This window comes from Cyphomyrmex costatus, unplaced genomic scaffold (genome assembly GCF_001594065.2).
Source record: "Cyphomyrmex costatus isolate MS0001 unplaced genomic scaffold, Ccosl1.0 scaffold281, whole genome shotgun sequence".
Classification (NCBI taxonomy): Eukaryota; Metazoa; Arthropoda; class Insecta; order Hymenoptera; family Formicidae; genus Cyphomyrmex; species Cyphomyrmex costatus.
This window is the reverse complement of record NW_017276922.1, coordinates 2,252,593-2,276,350: the sequence shown is the minus strand read 5'-3', so window position 1 is coordinate 2,276,350 and position 23,758 is coordinate 2,252,593. Positions and strand designations below refer to the sequence as shown.

At 34.4% G+C, this 23,758-nt stretch overlaps 1 protein-coding gene across 1 annotated transcript in view; it reads right to left on the bottom strand.

Moving 5' to 3' along the window:
- The window catches only part of tei (irregular chiasm C-roughest protein teiresias), a 224,663-nt gene that overhangs the window by 49,182 nt on the left and 151,723 nt on the right, over positions 1–23,758 (bottom strand). Inside the window, exons 7-8 of the mRNA XM_018541287.1 lie at positions 20,382–20,528; positions 17,071–17,343 (exon numbers count right to left, since the gene is read on the bottom strand). Coding sequence (XP_018396789.1) covers positions 17,071–17,343; positions 20,382–20,528 — 420 coding nt within the window. The remainder of the gene's footprint in view (positions 1–17,070; positions 17,344–20,381; positions 20,529–23,758) is intronic.

Below are 23,758 nucleotides of genomic sequence, written 5' to 3'. Positions count from 1 at the left end.
GACGTGTCAGAGAACTCTGCGTTACAACCGTATCAAATTTGCATGAAATCTGGGAACACAAGGCAGATCCTCTGCGGCTTTCTTCGCTCCGCTTGTCTCACCGCGAGGATTCTGCTCCCCGAATACACATAGCCATTACGGTATCTACATACACACGATGGTAACATGCATATGTGCATAATATCTAAGCACATCAGCTTGTACATATATATATATATATATGTACAGAAATATATGCGACACAAAAATTCCGTTACTTTTTTTCGCGTAGTATAAGTATTCCGCTTCAAAGGACGCCTTTACCTGCATGTGTGTATAGAGAGAATCGTATTATTATACAAATAATGTTGTAATACAATTTTATGAATACCAATTGGAAATAAGTTTTTCTTCTCTATTTTTTTCTCTTTCATCTATTGTAATTTGCCTAGGTGAGCGATCGATGAAATCGATATTCGACAAATTGATTGTAAATATTCGAGTTATTGAACTGCGAAAATTCATCACTCTCGCATTCGTTATCCCAATATCAATTACAAAATGTAATAGAACGCGCTGCATGCGGAAAGATTTATTGTGCTTAGCGCAGAATGCTTCTGAATTTCACACCGGATTATTTCCCGAATTGCAATTACTCAGGCTAATCCAGCAATATTTTCGATATGTTTGGTAACAAATATAGTTCTACCTAAATTAGCAGCTTTTCGAAAAAAAACTCGGTATAAATTAACACCGGCACGCCAGTAAACGGGTAATTTCCTATCGCGGTAAGTCACGCAATATGCATTGCGCTATAAAACGAATTAAGAAGCTGTGATACTGGTCAATATACGGATACAATAAGACAATAGCAAACGATAAAAAACTACGAGAGATGTTTTCGTTACACATTTCTCTCTCTCTCTCTCTCTCTCTTTCCTTTTTATTTCGCAAGAAGTCAAGCGTAACTACACAGACAAATATTTTTCACGGACGGCGAGTTGCGGCAAGGAAACATTTTTAGAAGTGACGGGAACGTGCGGGCTCGCTTGACATTTCCTAAAACATAAACGGATTGTGAAAAAAAGCGTAGAGAGAGAGGTGAAAAGATAGAGAAAAAACGGAAAAATGCAGTAGTATATACATATATATAACATATACAGCATGTATCATTATATATGCGCGTGCATGCGTGTGTGTATGCGCGCGCGCGTGTAACATATAGATACATAAAATATACATATATACGTACACCTTTATGTAGCTATATATATTCGTATATATATATTTACATATAGACGTGCGCGCCATCCATTTCGAGAGGAAGATTAATGGCGCTTTCGGCGAAAATGCAATTTACTGAGCAATCGACACGCTACGATGATTCGCCTGGAACGCAAAAACGGTCAGCGAGCGTTTCTCGGTCGAGAGAAGTGAGAGCGGAAAAAAAAGATCCGGTCAATCTGCATCACGACGCGACGGTAAGACGGAAGAGCGATCGCGTCGAACGCGCTCCGTGAATACGAGAGACGGTCGATCGGCCGACAGACTAGATTATCGCAGCATCGCAGAGACGGTCATCGAAATCGCGTGATGTATTGCGTGATAAAAGAGGAAAAAAAAAGGGAAAGGATAAAATAAAAGAGCCACGGGCACACGGCTCGCGCGTACGTGACATCTAGTACGGTACGGATGTTACGCTATTACGTGGAGTTGCGCGTAACTCCGCACAATTCCCGCCGGTACATCGCGGCGGCTCGTTTCACGCTCTCGAAACAACCCTGAATTAACCGTGTTCGCTGTTGCACGGGCGGATAATAACGTTGCCGCTGCCACTATTGCGCGCACATCCGCGATACGAATGAATGAACTTATCTGTATGTTGATTCGACGTGGATATGCGCACGGAGTTTGTTATTGAATAAGCGACCGCGACATGGCAAGTGAGATCATGGTCAGTGGATATTATGCTAGACATTATGCCGGCTGCTCTCATTTTCGATGCGACCGACCATGGACTTTTGCGTTTGCCAAAAAACGTTATCCGCAGTAAAGTCGGTGATAGACATTATATGGTAACGATTCGTAGCAAACGTAATTTGACGCTGAAGTTAATAACTGTGTGTACATTATGTTATCACACATTATGTCATTATAAAATTATCGTAAGATGATAAATAATATGTATAGAAAAACAAAATTTTAAAAAGTATAATTATAATTTTTTTCATTTCATTCCTATACATTTTCTTCAAGAAAATTTTTTTTTTTTAAATATTGTATTATACACTGAGAAAAAGATACTTAAAAATTTATTTGTGAGAAATATATTTATATATTTCACTGAAACAAATTTTTATTCAAATCAAATTTTATTCGTAGCAAATAAGCCACATCTATTTTATTTGTGTTATAATTAATGAGATATATTTTACAAAAATGTTTATTTCGTTTACAATCAAATTTTTTCATAACTATTATAATAAATATCGAAGGAAACGCAAATAATATTGCTTAGCGATATTTTGACAGTTTTTATCAGTGCAATATTATATATTATATATCTAAGGCCAAAAAATTCCCATCTGATTGTAATTATATACATATCTAATATAAGATAAGATGAAAAATAGAATCAAGAAATAGTTGGTAAAAAAATGCAAGCAATGAATGCATAAACATATATTTTTGCATCTGCTGTGAACAATAAATATATTTATTGATTGTATACTAATAACAGCGATATATTTTTTTATCGCCGTTGTGCCTTTTGCTTTTTAGAAATTTGTAATTAACGAGGTTGTTTTCAGCAAGATAACAAATTCGAAGACACTGATATCCGAGCAGCAATCGGAACAATGGTTGGGCGGAAACGGGGCGGAATAATACCGACCATTTTCGCTGCATTAATTTTTCAGCACCCACCTATAGAGCTGTGTTAGGCTAAGCATGAATTATGAACACATTACGGTCGGGATACAAATTGATTTATGGTCGCGGCGTCTCGCCGTGCATATCTAATATCCCCTGGCGATATTCTTCAGCCAAGGCGCGGGTCACGGAATACGATTAATCTGCATAGCCGGATCTCGTCAGATTCCTTAATAGCGCTTTTATTATGTTTCTGTCTTCGTCTCTTACCGACGAACCGTTAAAGCTTTAGGAACAATTGCTGATACAAGTTTTTGATTCCGAAGATTTTCCTACAGGAAATATAATATATCGATTGAATATTCAAATTTTCAAACAATCTGTATTTTATCAAGAAATAAATGTTTGAATATGAAACAGTACGTTCGATGAAACATACATACAGTTCTCTGATTTTCGAGCAATGCCAAAAATTCAGTTTATTAAAACTCCTAAAATTGTTATATCTTTTCTTTTTCTTTTTCAGAAAAAAATGTGTGAAATAAAATCGTCCTAGTTTTGACTTAAGTTTATTTAATGATTTTATGGTAGAGAAATTCCAGTAGATCATAGTTCGTAGTCAGATCCTCTCGATTAGTATGGCAAAGAGATCCGGAATGAATTTTGTTTAACTTTCCTCAATTCTGCTCGTTAATGGTGGAACGTATTCTGGATGCATTCAGCATGTTAATTACAGGACTATTAAATTGCTGCCGCGATCATTACGGAGTGAAATAGCTGCCAATACAGTTTTATAGTAAGTATAGCACTATTAATAGCTGTCGTGCGAGTATCCTGCAATATAAAGCTATAAATCAGATTACACATTGCGGAAGAGAGGAGGGAGAGGATACGGGATTATCATCCTATTAACTATCCGATTCACGCTGTAAAATATGTTTATTCGCTCCGGTTTGTAATTAGATTCATTAACTCCCTTGCACTCGCCGGGAAGATAATTATGCCGCCTGATTAAAACGGTTGACGTAGTTCGATTTAAATTCGAACGAATTTCCTGCCTCCATTAATTAAATTTCCTGTGAACGACGTTCTACAACGCGATAGTAACACTGGACGAGATACTAAACAGCAGCCGCTTCGCTATCGTCGCAAAATTGAGGGCAAGCATTGTGATATCCTCCTTAGGCGCTATAAATGTTCCATTATTCGTCTTCTGTCACAATGATGAGAGTCGTCGCCTGGATATAAACGTGTGAAGAGCAATGTAAAAGAAAACGGAGGACAATGATGAAACATGTATTGCAATTTTACGTAAATTATGGCGATCGTTAAACTTATTGTAATATATATGATGATTTAAATTTAAGAATGAATGTAAATATATCATTTATAAAAAGGGCAGATTTATATCTAAATCTGATTAAATATTTATCGAATTAGTAAATGGAAATATATAGCAGCATAAAAGCCGAAATGTGTATGATAGTTTAAGTGGAAATCTGCATAATAAATGTTGTTAGAAACTAACTATTCTCAGCGAGTTTCTGCTGTTTATTTTCAAGAGACAAAAAATGCTACGACAAATGATTATTTTATAGTTCCTAAATTTTTAAAAGTGAAATCTCACTCTAAAAAGTGATAATTGAATTAGTCTCGACTTTCAATCTTTAAAAATGAGATTTCACTCCTCGGAGTGAGATTTATTTTAAAAGTTTTAGAAAAAGTATTTATTACATTTATATTTATATACTTATTTTTAGTAAAACACTGAATGAAATAATATTTTCCAATAATTAAAATATTCCCTCTTTCTGAAATAATTAATAATTACGTAGCTTGCGCTCATCTATCTTTATGCGTTATATATCTGTTGAATTCGGAAATATACACACACATATGTGTATAATACGTACAAATATATAATATACATAATATATACATATATATACACACATATATATATATACAATACACATATATATATTTCGTCGGAGTTTTTATCGAGTGCATCACACTCTATTGCGCGAAGTTGAAAGAGTAATTGAGAGAGGAAAGAGCCGAAAATTTAAATAAAGTAAACGTTTACCGCCTGCATCCGCAACAATCACGGCGCTGGTCTGTGAAATAAAATTTAATTCCGATGCGGACGCGTCTCGAATGTGAGATCGCTCGCAATCTCCGCGTTCTGGAGGCGGAATTAATCAAATATTCATCAGCGTGAGAGCTACAAGAAGAAAGTTTTGGATGAAGGATAATCAAAGAGGTCAGATCTTTTATATTAGTTCCGTTAACCTTGTAGTTTCGCACAAAAATTGTTCAAGTTGGAGTTTGAAATTAAAAAACGATTAGAGGAAACGAGATTCAAGATTAGGCAGTGCTGTTAATAATAAATCCTTTAATCCAATACAGATTCTACGTCAATAATCTCTAATAGTAATAATAATAATTATTATACAAATTATTCAGATATGTTATTAAAGAGGCGAAACATACACAGAACAGAATAATTTAGAGCCTTTCTTAACAAAGAAATGATGAAAGCAGAACAAATTACACGCTCGCAAATTTGCATTCCCTTTAATAAAAGAGACACAGATACTTTCATCAGAGCTGAGTGTCGTTATTGCGGTATCTGAAATTACGTTCATCCTTTCGGTGACGCGACGCTAAATAATTATTCGCGATCTCTATATTCAGAAGACGGAATTAATGAAGTATTGATCTGCGAATGGACAAATGGGGGATGGAAATTTTCCCAGCGTGACTGCATGAAAACGAAAAAGAAAAAAATGTGGGGAAAGCCCAGTCAGGAGGATGGATCAGGAGAGAGATACACGTGACAAGAATGACAAAAAAGGTAATCCCGCCTGACGGGGACCCGGTCGCAGGGGAGAACGGAGATGCGACAGAGAGCCATTGACTTCCAAGATCCCGTTTCCTTCCCCTCGAGGCGTCCGATGATTACATCCACCCTTCTCCTCCGACATTTTCGAAGGCTCTCCGAACATAAGCGGAGGCAGGCCCCGTTTTATTCCCATGTGTCATCGCGACAATACCAAATAATTTGTTTCAATAGTATTTCGTAAGTCGATTAACGCCGTCGGAATAGCTGCAGAGTTCGTATAACGGAGGGAAAAATTGGTAAAATTAGAAATCACACAGCAGTGTGATTGCACGACTACTACAATTTAGAAGAAGAAATATTGCTCCTCTGTATATTAATCTTGTTCTATCCTTCATTATTATGTTTTGTGCGAGGTCTAAAATAAGAGGTCTAAAAAAATTTCTTTTCTCCAAAGTTCTCATTAGGTAAGGTAACAGATTTATATTGTGTAACGTATTGCATTTATATATAAGTATGGAAATGTAAGAAGCTTTTACAATAAGATGTTATTCCTGAAGTAAGTAGAATACAAAGTTTTATGTACGTTACAAAGAAAATAAGAAAAGTATGAGAAATGTTCTTAGCTACTGAAGTATAATATATCAATTTGTATTTTTTTTTTATTTTGCATGCACACATATGAGTTCTAGGAATATTTTCTGTAATAATTATACGTTAAATTTTATTAAAATATAAAGTAGTAATTTTGAGACTGAAAGACTGTTTTCCTGTAAGATACAATTAATGGAAACACTAACTATATTTATTAATATAAAAAAAAAACACGTATTATTTAAAACGCTTGTGATGTAGAAAACGAGATTCAAATTTTATATCTTCCAAATTTTTAAATAATAATACCATGTAACGTAGAGGTAACGTTCTTTACTTTCAAAATAGATCTCATATGATCTGAAAGCAGTTATCCGTATGAAGAGTAACTAAAATATCGTTCGTACCATCAAGAGGAAATTTTTGCGCTTTATATAGTAACATCATAGTGCATCGGTGATAAAGTAGTAGCGTAAAAATAGCACAGTACATCGTTTATCACCTGATCACTGCAGAGCAGACGTGTGTATATGTGATACCACAACGAAAGACAGTTTCATCGTTAAGTATTTAATCTTATCTACGTATTGGTAACCTTACCCTTTCATCTATTTGATCAAAATTACATTAACCTTAATTTGACAAAATTAGAATAATGAAAAAAATCGAAAAGAAATTCACAAAACGATTCAACTTTCCTATTAGTGTCATTTTGATGGATTTCAACAATTCAATTTTGTGTATTTATTTTTTATATTTTTAAAAATGGGAAAATGTATTCTATTGTAAATAAAAAACATAAATTTAGGCAATAGAAAATAGAGGCATATTATGAAACGTATTGTCAGGTTTAGAATTAAGAGGAATAACACGAAAAAAAGCATAAAAATTCAAAGATTTTATGTAAATATAATGCAATTGATCAAATATTGACTGTATTGCATGAACTGAAGCGAATGTATAGCGTCGTTCAAAAATATTGACCAACTTTAAACAAAAGTGATTGCAGCGATAAATCTTTTAGTAAGATACATATGAGTATTACGTACATAGAATAGAAAAATATAAATGTGTAAATCATGCCATAATTTAAGTTGAGTAGTAATGAACTGTGACATGTTACAAATTGATATCAATCACAATATATACTACTTAAATTGATTTATTGTTCCTATTCAGACTAGAAACAGGCTTTATCTTAAAATAATTATGTCTGTACACGAATACACACATAATGGAATTTACTTATTTGTATTGTAATACACACGTATAGTAATATATTTATTTGAGGTATTACAGTTATTTGAGAGGAATAATTTCAGTAACTATTTTCGGATATAATATTTTTGCAAACAAAACTGATTAAGAATACTCTAATAACTATTTAACTGTACTATTTAAAAATACTATCTAATAAAATACTGAAATCACAGAAATTATTATAGTTTCCTATAATAATTTCTGTAATTCATTCTTATCATTCATTATATATGTTATTATTTATTCATTCTTTATATAACGGAATGACTAAGTGATGACTACATATATAATTTATAATTTATGAATATAATTATGTTTAAATTCAAGATTATAATAATGAAATTATAATTTTTATATAATATAGAACACATTTATAGGAATAATATACACAGATTAATTGTATTATATAATAAGTTAAAAAGTATATAAAATACACACACACATTCCAACAAAAAACTAACTGAATTAATCTTCTTATTTAAAATTTGATATCTCTCCCTATTAATTCAATATCGATTGTAATTGTTTCTGTGTCAAATAAAAAGAAATGTGAGGTTCAAATACCGTTTCGTTGAAATAGCGTTTCTTTTAAAATGGCATTGTACGCAGGTGGAGGAGCAAGCTTCAATATAAGCGCAAAAGAATTTTCCCGGGTGTTCGAAGGCTCATTCGGTGTTTTTCGAGCTTGGCTTCGTTAGAAGGCAATTTTTATCGACAACGCGGGATTTTTACAGCTGCGGTCAGGCGCTTTCACGTTTCGGGGTTACGATTGTATGTCGTTCGATTCGTTTGAATGCTGCACAGCTCCCTCGGGGGACCCGTGTACACCATCGTTTTCGGGGTTACGTTTTGTTACGTGCATGCCGACCCTTCTCTATCCATGTTGAGCCCGATATGCAGTGTACAGAGCCGCGTCTCTCGGGTCGTTATTTCCCATCGTCCGAATGTCGCTCGAATAACGGCGATCATAGCAATGTAAATTTAAATCTAATCGGCCATGCCATCTATATCGTATTCGGATACCCTGAAAATAAATGTAAATGCAAATAATGTTTTTATTTTTTGCTTTGAAATAATTGTTATTTTTCTGATTAGTAACGATGTTCTGGATTTAGATATTATATTTTGATTAAACTAAAATTTTATATGAAAACTCGTGCGAAAGAGAAGATAATATATCCGATATTAAATATAACCTGGAATATACATTCTGTTTATCTAATATTTTTTTAGAAGCAATTTCAATTACATAAAAAGATATACGTGTATATAAATCTATTGTATATTATAAATGTGCAAAAAACTCGAATATTATTTTTTACATTGTCGATTTTGTTGAAACTACATTATTTCTGATATTATATTTCTCTCAGGAAACCGTGTATTTTTTTTAAACATTTTTCTTCGTCGATGGTATTATGCCAGCCTAAAAACAATGATTAATGTGTATATTATAATATGCTCGTACGAGTATATAATATACTTCATTATACAGGATCAGTTTTTGTTCTTCCAACGTGAGTTAACGTTAATGAACCATGAAGTTTAGCGTGTTCGTTAATACAGAGTACGGAGCCGTTCGTTTGTCTATCTACTGTCTATCTACACCGTCAGATAATGAAGCGAGTTAATTTCTGCGCGAGATCGTTTGAAGCTGGACGAATTTTTCGGAGGCATATCTATCTACAGTGTATAGCCGTAGATTCGACGTTTTTAAAAAATTCAGAACACACTGTGAGATGTTAGCGGTCGAGATGAAGCTGGTTTCTGACCTGAGGCGGTTCACTTTTCTTTCTTTCTGCTTTGAATCGCATAATCAAGTCTTTGTTTCTTACGCGTAGCTTCCGCCAATGACTAGATCCGACTGTTCGGTAATTATATATAGTTCCTTTTATCAAGCATGCAAATAAGAAATTGTGTGTAGGTATGAAGTACATTCATCTTCGACGAAGAGATTCATTGTGTACTTATGAAATTAACTCTCCAATGATTAATCATGGAAAGCTCTTGAAAAACCTGAATCCTAAAGTCCCAGTTATCTGCGTCATAGTTGAAATTGTGTTCGAAATATATTTAGTTTCACTGAATATTTTATAAATCAACAGCTCGACTTGACAACGTGCACAAATTAACACAAATTTGTTCAGTACTTTTTCGTTAACTCTAATTAGAGCATCATAAGCGTTGAAGAGACTGATTAGTTATTTATTTTAACTTCGCGTTGTCTGTAGCTAATTAGGTTTCTCTACGGAAATGTCAATAAAGATTACAAGAATTTGTCAAGCTAAAAGAATCGAGCAAACAACATAACGAGTTGAAAAGATAAAAATTTGAAACATGAAAAATAAAAGAGAGAGTTTAAACAAGAGAGATAAGTTTAGAAAATTAGTTGCGCAATTATGAAAGTATTAAGCTTATTTACCTGTATTTTATTTTATATGAAAATTGTTTATTTTCTCTCTCTTCTCGCCTCTCTTTTTCCTTTTTCCTCTCTCATCATGAACTTGTTCGAGTTATAAAATATTTATCCCGTTATACATTATTCAAACAGCACCATTTAGTTTGTTAATGAAGCTTGAATTTTCTACGACGGAATAGAGCTACATGTGGTATTCATTCGACAAACTTGAATGGTGATTTAACGAGAACCCACGAAAGTTTTATTATGTAAGTTCTATCATTAGTACAAACACATCTCTTTACAGATCAATTAAAGAAAAAAACTCTATCTTAGTTCCATGAAAAATGAGGGTTTAATGAACGTTTAATGAAGCAGAACGAACATTAGAAAGATAAACTGAGTGACAGTTTGATTTCCATTTCCTGACAACAAATCAGAAATATCGCTATTGCAAAAATTTCGTTCGATTTTTAGCTTATAAACTAGTATACTGATTCGCACTAAAAATATATAATACAACACGAAGCAAAAATATTTTTGCATTGTTTTAATTAAACATTATTATTTTATTTCCAGGTAAGCTTTATAACATTCATTGATTGAAGATTCCAGCAAAGGTTAAAGCATATTCCATGACAATAATCAAAGACCATTTTATTTTCTCGCTAAGAACAGGAAAAAGTATCTATGCAGTTGCTAATTACTAAAAATATAGCCGCACAACGAGAAGAATAGATATATTAGAAGTTGCGTTAATTAATTTTGTAATATTGCATTTCTGTTCTTCGAAACTAGATTAATTTTAATGAAAGAAATGTTTCTTTTATTTTACGACTTTTGATTTCGAAGAAACACAAATAAAAGCAATTAAAAAACGAGTTATTTAACAAAAACAGTTAGGAGAAGATTTATTAATCTGCAAAATAGATTTGTATTCTCTTTTTTTATTATGGATCCTTTCGCAGAAAAATTATATGCATATGCATATGTATACTGAATGTGTGTCGTGGTTTCAAACGTTTAAGTATGGTCGAGATTATTGCAAACATGCCGCGCATGCTATGGTACCGAATATCATACAAACCGCACGTACGGCGCTTCTATAATATATTCAACTGATGGTTGCTTTGAAGTTGCACGATACGCGTTTCCATCCACACTTCTCTCGTATCACTACACGCTTGGTCGATTCGAAAACAACGTATGCAAAAGGAACAAAAGATCTCTGCACGGTTATTGCGTATATCATTGAAAACAAAAGTTTAATTATATATATATATGTGTGTGTGTGTGTATATATGAACAATTATATTGATTCTTTTATTACGAAAAACGTTAAATTGTTTTGTTATATTATGAGGATAAAAATATGAAAAATAAAAAAAATAAAATATAACCTCTACGTAACACATAAAATAATAGTATTATAGGTATACAGTATAATTTTAATACATTCTTGTATTGATAGAAAAATAACAAATAAAAAATTAATATTTTTGAGATAATAAAAGGAAATCCATTCTAAAGATTAACTTTTTTGTCATAATTTGTTATCTCGTCACCACCATGTTTCATAATTTTTGCTAAACTTGTTAAAATGAAAACGAGATAAAATCTGTGCAAAATTCTTTGTTGCTCGAAGAGTGAAGTTTTTTTCAGGACTAATGAAATTCGCACAAAAATATAAAAATTTTTATTGTTGAAAAGTTGTTAGAAGTACCTATGTATTGATAGAAGAATTAATATATATTTATGGAGAAATGGTATATTTGTAACTCATTTATATGAAAAAAATGTCGCAACTTTGATAAACGCGGTTAAATTTACACTACATTAGCGTTGCAATGTTTGAGTTTCAAAAACACATGATATATAGTTTTAAAAAGTACATTACAATTGAAAATATCAACAGAAAGTGAAGGTATAGAAATTGTATAATTTTATTGTACTTATTTCGAATTTTGTCCACACACAATCTAGAATTAAAAAAAATTTTCTCTACTAAAAAGTTATTAATTTTAAAATATAACTTTTCTATTAATATATAGTAATATTCAACGTATTCGAAAATTTTTCAATTAAATCAACAAGTCGTGTTATCATAATTGGCGAATTGCACTTCCCGTATGCTTGCAATAACTTCTTCCATTTCACAAAGATGTAAAAAATTTGGGAGCATTTTTCAAAAATACACCAAACGAGATCGAATGAATTATGGAGAAATTGGGGAAACGTGGAACCGGAAGAAGAGGCTCAACAATCTAGAGAAATACATATTAGGACCGTAGCGAAATATTATTTTGATATCGGACAAGCAGGAACTTATATCTCGCGCGTTAGACGACCCCCGAGGGAGGTGTTATTCGCCGAGTGATAAAGTGAGGTAGAAAAATTATTGCGAGGGCGCGGGATGACGATCGACGACGGCGAAATAATTTCGGTGTGCCTTCTGTGTCTTTTCATTTCCATGGAAACGACGTAGGAAGTATTCGCCGGGATGGTGAACGTTCGACCGACGGCTGAGCGCCTTACACGCACGAGTTCCTCGAGCCGCAATCAATAAGAAGTCGGGATTGCTCCAGCGATTGCTTCGGGCTGAATAGTGGTAGAAGGAAGGAAGCGGATAGAGAACGCGCGGCGGTCATGAGGGATATACGCGCGCGGACAAGGTAAAAGAGAAAGAAAACGTTCTGCATCTATCATCTTCGCGTAAATAGGGCAAGGAAAAATAACCGGACATACACGATATTTCCACAGTCGTATCCGAGGCTGAAAGGGAGAGACGAAACTGTCCAACGTCTCTCGCAAACGTATAACGTCGTCGTATTTCAATGGATGAGTGTCTCTTTATCGTCTATGGATTCATCGGAGTACCCGTGATTCTTTATCGGGTGAATGATACGTCCGCAAAATACGACCGGAATCTCGAGCGAGAACAATTTCGACGGTGGTGGAATTTGAAATTATTGGTGATATTCGCTAAAATCGAGAAGGATTTTCTGTGAAAATTTGTTCCAGCATTCCGATAATATATATTAATTTCATTTTCTATGCCTCATAGAATTGATTATAATCACTTTTATATATTAATATATTTTTTGACACACTATATTCTGTTTCGAAGGATTAATTCATGCAAAATTGATGAATCTTTAGAGACCTCTTAATTTTTATATTTTTTTCAATTCCAAATACTCATATTTAACATATTTTGTTATTTCTGCTCATATAGATCTTATGCATGTGATCAGGTTTAAAATCCAAATTATTCGAATGCACACACACACACACACACACACTATTTTGATATCAACTGTGCATTTTAGTCTGAATTTTCGCGTGAAAAATTAACAGGAGACTAATTTGCACTCGCAATTCAAGTTTTCAGACCAAAATTATAAGCCATTCGGGAGCCACGCAAACTCGTTAAGAGCTAAACGAAACGAGATATCGTGGCGTACTGCTACGTGCCTTGTACACCCTTTGGACAGATCAACGCGCGTTCTCGTAAGCCTGGGCGAACAGAGGCGGGCGGACGTGTCGGTGAGGATGTCCGAGAACCATTTTACGAGGACAAGACCCCAGAGGAAAAATGGAAAAGTTAAACGTTGGCAAACTTTCTTCCTGTGCTCCCTCTTGCCTCCTTCTCCGTTTCCCTCGCTCGTGATCCTTCGCGTCGTTTTCATCCGCGCTCCTCGCCAAATGACCGTTTCGGTCTCGACGCTCCAAAGCTGTGACAATGACAGTTTTGGGCAGGGTGCCCTTTTACCGTTGCCAGTCGAGGGAATCAAAGACAAACAGGAGAGATTTCACAGCAATAAAACCGCGAGACAACAGTGTGTTTCGTGATTTCCAATACATAGCCCGTTTTATGAGTCTTGGTTCGATACTACATCGGCCTCTTGTCGAAGAAAGGGGGCAGGGATCACCTCGGTAGAGTATGCCGGGCCACGAGATTGCTTTACGACACAACAATTCCCATTTCACGTCATAAAGTTGTTTTCTTTCATAGCGTCGCAAACGCGAGTTTCAAAGTAGCGGCACTATAACGCGGCTCAGAAGTAGTAGTCATTATTAAGTTTACGCGTATTCTGTCGAATGTCTAGTAAGTATTTTGACAATGCTATGCTACGTTATAAAAGTTAAACTTTATTACGATAAAGCACAACTCCCTGTAGGGAGTTACACAAATTAGTTCTTACTTATAATCCCAATATTTTAACAAGCATTAAAAAAAAATTAGTAAATCTTAATATATATATTTCTTTGAATAATACTAAATAAATATACACTTACAGTAAATAAATATTTACACAATAAAAAAGTTGATAGTCAAATTAAATTAATGGTTTTGGAATCAAATAAATACATGTTTACATTTAGTAAATATCTACTTATTGTTAGAAGTATTCAAACAAATATTTAATGAAATTTAGTATTTTTTCAGTAGATACGAAGCTTTGTCACTCATATATTTCAAATTTTTTATCTGATTATACGCAATTGTTACGTTTCACTAATACCAATTAACGTCGCGTAGGCAAAATATTTATACTATTATTATTCAGACATTCAGCGCAGTGTTTCAAGACTTTCAACTTGGTTGGTCCGGCTCAACCGCAGCTGATATTCTGCTCGCCTTATACGACGTCACGTTCCGTTGACCACTATCCCCGAAGAGTATGCTACGTGCGCATCTAAACGACCAGTATCTGTATTGCACCGAGTACTCAACTTTTATCAGCGTTTGCGCTTCCATTTAGTCTCTCGAGATTTTCTATCGTCAAATAAAAACATGCATATTCAAAATCGCATTCGAACTTTAACTTCGATTTGGATGAAAACTAAGATTCACATATTCTCAGTAAATAAAAAATAAATCTTCTTTCGTACACGATTAGTATACGTTTATTTATATTAAAGCAAAATGTATTCAATAATATAATTATTGAAAAAAAAATCTTAGAAGTACTAAGTATTTAATAAATTATGATGAACTGTATTAATGCACATTCATGAAAACTATTGTAAAATATTAAGATATTTTATTGTTATAAGTACATTTCAATATTTATTATAGCTCATATATTATATATTATAGTTAATATAAAATTTTATCTTCTTTTTATTTGTGTAAACACACTAATGTCATAATTAAATCATTTTGTATAATATTCACAGTGTTCATGAAAGACCATTTAATTTGAATTAAAAACGATATGCTTTTCATTTAATAGAAGAGTGAAATGTCTTTACTCTCAATTGTAATTTCTAAAAAATTAGTAGTAGAGATAAAACAATTTAAAAAATATGATTATACATCCAATATTACAAATAATTAATAAAATCTATATAATATACTATAAAAATAGCAGTTAATTGTATATATATGCAAATATAATAACAAATAATAATTTCAATGGACTTGTGATGTATTTCTGTTGTACAATATTTATATTGTATATTATTTCAGTCACAGTGTATCAAAATAGCACTTATTAGAGATTAAATTCACGAAGAATATACAAAAATAATAATATATATATTTTTTTATAGCCTTATAACGTGGTGCGATGTACAACAGCAAATGATACTGAAAGCTATTACGAAGCTTTAATAACAAATGAAAATGCTTCACATTCTCATCGTTTAATTAATTCCTTCCAACCGTAATGTGACGGTGAAAAAGTATTTAATTACTCTACACATGGTGTGTAAGTTTTATGCAATCGTTAGCCGTATGGCTTCACGTGGTAACATTAAAACATTATGATGGTTATTATTCGGCCATATCCATTAAAAAATATTATCATAATTACGATGTAATACTAGCCGCAACGGTTTTTATCTGAAGGAACGAATTAATATAACGAACCAAAAATTTCTGTCTCCCACTTTTACATTCTATAGAATTTTTGTCACTAAAAACGTGGCGTGTCTTTTTTTTATTCGAAACGAAGATGAATTTACAGTGTTGCCTCGCGCATTATTAGCGTTATTTTTTTAAATATTTATTTAGAACAATATAAATTTTTATAAATGTAAAAATACCACAGTAAAAAATAAAAATGAAATTCTATATAGGCTATCTTTAGTGCAATTCTTAAAGTTTAAAATTGATTAGGAAAATATTTCTCTGCGTTTTAAATGTTTGATATGATGAAATACTATTCATAAAACTTTCCTAATTAAAGCTAGATTTAAATGGACACAAATTGTGTGTACGCGCGCGCACAATTTCAATAAGGATATTTGTATAGATTTGTTTACTGCACTTTGATTGTGAAAACTTTATACTTATGTATATTTAAATTAAAAATATTTAACTATTTAATCTATTTAATTTCTTCGATAAAATGTAGTTATGATATGTAATTAATTGAGAATTTGAGATATTTCTGTCAAATGTATGTCCTTTAATTCTTCACGTAATTCGTGCATTTCATAATGGAGTATCTTATTTGACTCGCTGAACCGCGTACGTACCGTAACAAACTTCGTGTACACAAGTGTACATGAAATGTAAATGTACAAATTGTACCATTTGAGTGTGGCTCTAGTTTATTTGTTTTACCGAAACGTAACTACATTAAACGGATTAAAGGAATGCATTAACTCCGCACGAGAGAAAGAGAGACGTTCTGCCATACTTCTCAGCAGGTCGTCAAAAGTTTAAGCTGATAATTAATGTGTTACCACCGTTAACACGGTTATACTGTAACACGGTTAATTCAATGTCGACTGTTATAATTAAATTTAGAACCAGATAGCGGGCAAGGTAGTTAGCCGCAACCTACAATGCAACCGGGTACAATGCGACACGCCGCACAATGTTATGTTCGTCAGATACCAATCGCGGCAACAATGCATCTCGCGCATTATCAACGTCATGTGAATCGCAATTCAATTTGTAACTTGCGGACGCGCACTGTGAACGTCTAATCGGTTTTCAGATAATCTCTATCGCATTTGGCTAGCGTGCTCGCAGACAGAAAAAAATTCCTCAGACTCCAGAGACGCACTGCTGATGTATATACGCGAGCGAGTGAAGGTAGGGAAATCCATGCAATGCAAGCATCGAGAATGTAGTAGTCTATTCTGATAGAAATTTTATCGAACTTACCTGTAACCTTGATGTGATAGGGTAACTGAGCTCGCCACGTGTCCTGCATTTTTCGATCTGGCGCGACGCATCGATACTCCCCAGCTTCTTGATATACTACGCGGCTCAAAGCGAGGGGCCCAGGCCCTCCTACTGGATCCATTCCAGGTCCGTGGCCCCAACAACCGCCGTCGCATTCGAGGGTCACAGCACCGCCAATTTGCACTTCCATTCGCCGAGAATCGGTCGCTTCACCATTCAGTGCTTCCGCTTCGGTCTCCATATCTGGATCATCTAAATCCCATTGATTTAAATCTCTCAATGAGCAGCAAATTCAAAAGTTGAACTTAAACGTATAGGCCACAGGGAGATGAAACAATGCACGAAAATGAATCCACAATGTGAATAGCGCATTCAGAATGGAATTTTAATAGGTTTTTACAATAAGCTATTATCTAAGCTTTAAATTTTAAGCCGTAAGAAATTGATCAATTATTTATAATCGATTATCTCTTCTCACATTCACCTGTAATTGATCAATTTTTTAAGGCTTAAAAATTAAAGCTTAGGTAATGGCTTATTGTAAATTGCCTATTTAGACTTTCTTCTTAGATTTTTATATTTTATGGATATGATCCGTGATGAAATATATATATATATATATATGCAATAATCCATTTTAAAAATATAATTTTGAATTTTATTTGTTTGCACTTAAAAATCTAGGTAGGATGCTCCTATATTTATCGCTACATATATTTTGTCTGCTAGATTCTATAATTATATTATATAATTACATATATAAATATATCTAAATATTTTCTAAACGCTAGAAGAAAATGTTAAAACGTGTTGCACAATTAATAACTTTTGCGCACCGTAAATGTGAGAATTTTCTAAGAATTTTCAACACATTCACCTTTTACATTATTTTGAATTCCGGTTTCGATATCGTCATCGATATCCAAGAACTACTGTGGTATCAGAAATCAGTGGCACGTACGAGAGATAAAGTTGGGGCAGTATCTCTCTACCCTCACGTGCCGGGTTCGACAAAATCTTTTCCCCACCATGACGTTACGTACTGTCGGTTCCAACTTCTACCCTTCCTCATCTCTCCCTTTTCCGATTCCACCTATGGAATTATACGGCTGCGATTGTTTGCTCTCCAGCTAGTGCTATGTCTACAATCGCAGAGAAAGAGAGAGAGAGAGAGGGGGGGGGAGGGCGCAGAGAAAATGCGGAGGGACAAGAGAGAGTAGATGGTGTGCAGAGACTGCTCGTATCTCTGTTCGGGAATTAGAGCCGGACTGCTCCAGCGGAATTCGGCTGAGAAAGAGAAAGAAGCGGGGCAGAGGAATGGGAGGACGTAGCAGTCCTTTGAGTTAGCAAGCTGATCCTCCAGCTCATCCTATAGCAAAACAAAGGGATCAAAGTGGTACGGATGCGATAGGAGGCTTTCACTTCCTCTCATGCTCGTACGGCTCCCAACTATATCTCGTTTGTCTTGTAGTTTGTTCGGAATTTTACAGCAAACACCACCGTTGGTGCTTTAACAAACACAGGAAAGGAAAAGAGAGAAAACAGAGGACCCGGTAATCAGGCCTGATAATTTGACGTTTTTCGTATTACTCCTTTCTTCGACAGCTCTCGTTATCTCCAAATTTGATCTGCGTCTCTTCTTCTACAGTAGTGGCTTGTGATCGTTCTAAATCTTAATGCGATTCGCGTGCACTAAGGTGATTAAGGTTCTCATATACTCGTCCGTCTGTGATCGCGTTATCTCTAATTACTTTGATATGCTTTTCGTGTTCCTACTAATTGAATCATGCACATCCAAGATGTTTGGATAAATTGAATATTTCAAAATTATTGAATTACTATCACAAAGTATTTTTTAATAAAAACAATTTAATATATGATTCTTATTATATATAATTTCTTTTTCTATCTATTTCCTTTCTATATTCTTTTTCTGTCGTTAATAAGAATTAAAAATTATATTCAAATATGTACATAACGTATAAAAAATAATGTAAGTTTGCATCATCTGTGCTGGTAACAGTTACGTGAGAAAAATCTGTTCGCCTGTCGATATAGCGCTGGTCTTATCACTTCTGTCCCTTTAAACTACGTCCTATCTGTAGACTGTCTACAAGCCGGCGAAATTAGCACGTCGGTTTAAACCCGCCTTGACGTTATCCGGCGGATAAGTAATCCAGGAGGAGATTCGAACAGGACATAGTAGCAGTGTAATCGATAATTCCCACGAAGGAGGATGGTTGGTTTATAGGTGCTCTCGAGCCATCTAAATTGCGTAGAGATTAGGTGCTCGGAAGCCCGTATCCAGCATCGTCGGTCGAAGGAGCAGACGAGAGATCGAGAGAGAGAGAGAGAGAGCAAGAAGATGGGTGTGATAGAGAAGAGTAGAGAACTAGATAGAAGACAAGAGGATGGGGAAAGAGAGAGAGACGAGGGCCGTGGGTTTGAGATGCAGGGAGCGCATTGCCCTCTAGTTATAATGGCAAGATGGAAGGAATGGGGCTAGGTAGGAAATTTGCAAATTTTCACGACGGGGCACGGATAATTTCCGGTTGGCTCGGTGGTTTCCGCTCTTGACAAATGACTGTGGTATCCGGTTATTGGCTGCAGCGACGACCCCCTTCGCATTCCGAATCAGGGAGAATGTCTCTTCGAGCACTATCAAATGCATAAGGGGTAGACAATGCATCAGCCAAAAGATGCACTGCAACGTAATTGTCTTTCATCGATGCTACCGTCGCTTTATACATATTTCGAACATTATGTAATATTATTTTAATTTTTCTGATAAATTACTAATTTTGAAAATAAAAAGTTCATATAGAAACACAGTTTGGCAGACTGTGAAGAATATAGCTTACAAATTTATTTCCGTAAGGGATCTAAATATATTTTCTAAATTGTAATTTTTTTTAAAAAGTATATTTTTACATTCTATTAACTGTATATAAAGTAATTCACAAAAGAAACATCTAATTAAATCATATCCCTATAATTATACATATAAATCATGTTATACCGTTTATTGTTTTATCAATCGTTATAATACTGAATTATACTGGCAAAGATCTATTATTTAATTCTAAGATAAAAATTAATATTGAAGGTATCGTAAAAGTTTCAATTTAGCGAGTTAAGTTATGAAAAATTATTCTTTTCAAAGAAATACTCTTTCTTTTCTTTTTGTCGAAGGAGATACATTTATTAACTTGACGTTTCCGCTCGAATGCGCGAGAAATTCTACGTACGCTATTGAAAGCGACAAAGTGGCGTGACAACGATTTACTCACAGCGAACATTGAGAAAATATCCGATGCTGGTGAAAATGCCGAGCATATGCCGCGTATAACACTTGTACCAGCCGCTCTCGGCCCGAGTGATTTTTGTGAAGTTCAACCATCCGTCATCGCTCTGCTCCACGGGAGGCGGTCCATTGTCTGAAACACAAGCGGAAAGCTGGTGGATATACGAATTAACGCACTGGAAACAGCACGCACGGTCCGCGGATTTGCGTTAACGTCGTCGCGCAGTTCGCATCAGCCGAGTGAGTTGGCTGCAAGCGACTTCTCTCGATATTTATGATTTCACGACATTTTTTATAGACCAAAAAAATTGCCATAAATACATTATTCATTAATTAACTACTTGAAATTAATCGTCGAATCAACCGTCGGAAAAAAAGAAGTAGGTATTATGGAATTATTCCGAACAGATTCCGATCAAAATTATTCAATAATTCGCTAGATTTCTATTGCGTTTTCGAGGGGAAACAAAATAATTCCCATCGAATCTATTTCAATTTGTTCCATGATAGGTACCGACGTCGAAAAAAGTTAAAATTTAATCTTAATAAATTTAAAACATTAACTTTTTTCTTGTGTAAATGCATAATGATAATTGTTTATGAATATTTTTAACAAAATATAATATGTAATTCCTCATTAATGATAGCATGAATTAAACTTATAAACACAAAAATAATTAGATCACAGGAAGTTGCTTCTTTAAATATGAGATTACAAATGCTAACAATTTTATATTTAAAATTGTATTGATGGACTATTTGTTTATTCTCAATCATCTGAGAGATATAGAGAGATAAAGAAATAAAATAATGGGGAAGAGAGAGAAGAACAGTTGAACAAGTCTCTCATTCAAAATTATTAGATATTATATCTAAAAAATTTATTATCAGTAATGTAAGTGCAATGGTCGCAGAATTAAAAAAAAAATAATAATTTAACTGACAAAAATGTTCGAAAAAAAGAACCCAAAAAGTCACATTTATCCGATTATTATTTATAAATGTAGAAGTGACTCCGGTATCAGTTCGGTGGTCTTCCTTTTACTGTTTGCCACCAAACCTTCATTTAGCTGTAGCCTATTTCTTTCTTCACTATTTTGGATCTACTGTTACCGTTCATTCCCTCTCTCTTCTGCCATCGACCTCGTTACAGTGAAGCCGCGGATTCGACGCAGCTGTCGGATTGGCTACTTGAAAGTATACCTCTTTCACGAATGTGGAACTACCCTAGGGAACAAAGGAAGAGCATAGTCGGCAAACACACTCATGAAAGGTAGAGGATTACAGAAGGAAGGGGAGAAATGCGGGAAGAATATCGGAAAAAGGAAGAGAGTAGATGGAAGAGAGAAGAAGTGAATCCCATGTACCGTCAGACGGAGTTTTGTAGTGAAACTTTTATATAGGCCGGCCCCCCATAATCACAGGAAGGGTGGTGAGCTATTCCACTAAAGACACCGCTCGCCTTTAACGTTGCCAAGGCAAGCTCGATCGTGTTAACGCTACAGTATCCTTGGCGAACTTTGTGAGATGCGGCGCCGTTTCGCATGAAATAAGGCCAGGCCGTGACTTAGTTCAAAAAAAGTACGACATTCCCGAAAAGTTCGGCCGGGATTCAGCCAATTTAGCCGGGAAATGAACGAAGCCAACTTGAAGTAAATTGAGATGGAGGACAAAGAATTTTCTGCCAAAATTAAACACAGCAAAATCTTCTGTAGTAAATTATAAATCTTGAATTGACATATCATCATGTTCTTATGTAATATCCGAGTAATTTCTTTCATTTATTAAAAAAATCAGCTAATATTTAACGATAATTAGAAAAAGTTTGGAATATATTTTATTTCGCCAAATCGTATATAACTGCTTTATTAGCAATGGATCTTTAAAAATGGAGATCTCTGAACGAAAAGCATAAATGTTATTTTTATAATTAATCATCGATAACCACTTCTGCAATCTAATGATTTAGGTATAGTCTTACGCTTGTTAGAAATGACAGAGTCACAGTTTTGAAACGGAATTATTTTGTTGCAATTTTTTGTGCAACGATATTGGCGATTATATTGACCCGTGTGATTTTTCGATCCAGTGGCAGAGTGTTGACCAGCGTACGTGGTTCTCTCGATACGGCATATCATGTTACAAAGCACGTGTACTGTACACGCTTTCGCACCTGTTTTTTAGTAACGGATTAGTTCACCTGTCAAATTACATACAAAAAGTGTATACACGGCGATCTTTTATGAATGGGTATGCGTACCGGATTTTCTAAACGGTGTAATTCCATAAAAAATCGACGTAGCGACATGGAACAAAAACCGATCTTCATGTATATCATGTACTGCACAAGTGCCTATGTTAAAAACACAAGCTTTTATCGTGATATACATATATATGTGTAGTAGTAAAACGCTAATCCTCTAAATTCAAAAAAAAATCATTTTATATATAAATAAAATATTCAGAACTGTTCAAAAAATACAAAAATGTAACACTAATCTTTTTTCTCATTAAAAATAATATTGTCATTTGTAAATTGATATTTTAGAATAATATTTAACTAAAGTATCGAGCATGTCAGCGAAAAATTATATAACACTGTTAAAGAAATGAAATCTAACACTGAAAAAACAAGTACATTTATATGAACTCCTATAACTGATAATTATTAAAAAGGAATTGTGGATTTCATAATAAATAACATTCGAATTCGGATATTCCAGTATCCTAGAATTATTCTGGATATATCATTGGAGTTCTGATAACCTCGCTTTGTGCCACTTTCAAATGATGATCGTATAAAGATCGACTTCCTCTTAAGCGATTTCACACAGATGACGCTCTAGTTTCTTCTTGCAAAATGTTCCTAACATACGTCCAATGTATCGGTATGATAGATCATCCGACAGAATTATGATAAATTATTTTCATCTTTTTACTTCAATTTTTGTTCGATAGTTTTTTCAACATGTTGTAAGATGTCCGGAGAATACTATCACATTGGATACAATCAGAAATTGCGTGTCCAAGAATAGTATGTTAGCATAGTCGTTTAAACATTCCTTGTCTCAAAGTGAATCGTGGCTTTGTAAAGCCATATTGCGAAATCGACTATTTGCACAACTACTCGTTGCAATACAGGAAATCGGGAGAGTCCGAATTTGCCTGACTTACCTTCTCTATAAAGGCTTTGAACGAGAGGCGAACGTGCTTTCTCGAAAAGGAATGGGACGTTTAATAAGAGTAACTGTACCAAAAAGAAGCTAGGAATGGGCGGTAGCGGCGGCGACGGAGGCAGCAACGAGTTTGGGTGAAAGGTTCGCGAACAGCGAAGGCATTGCCCGGAGCGGATACGTGCTCCAA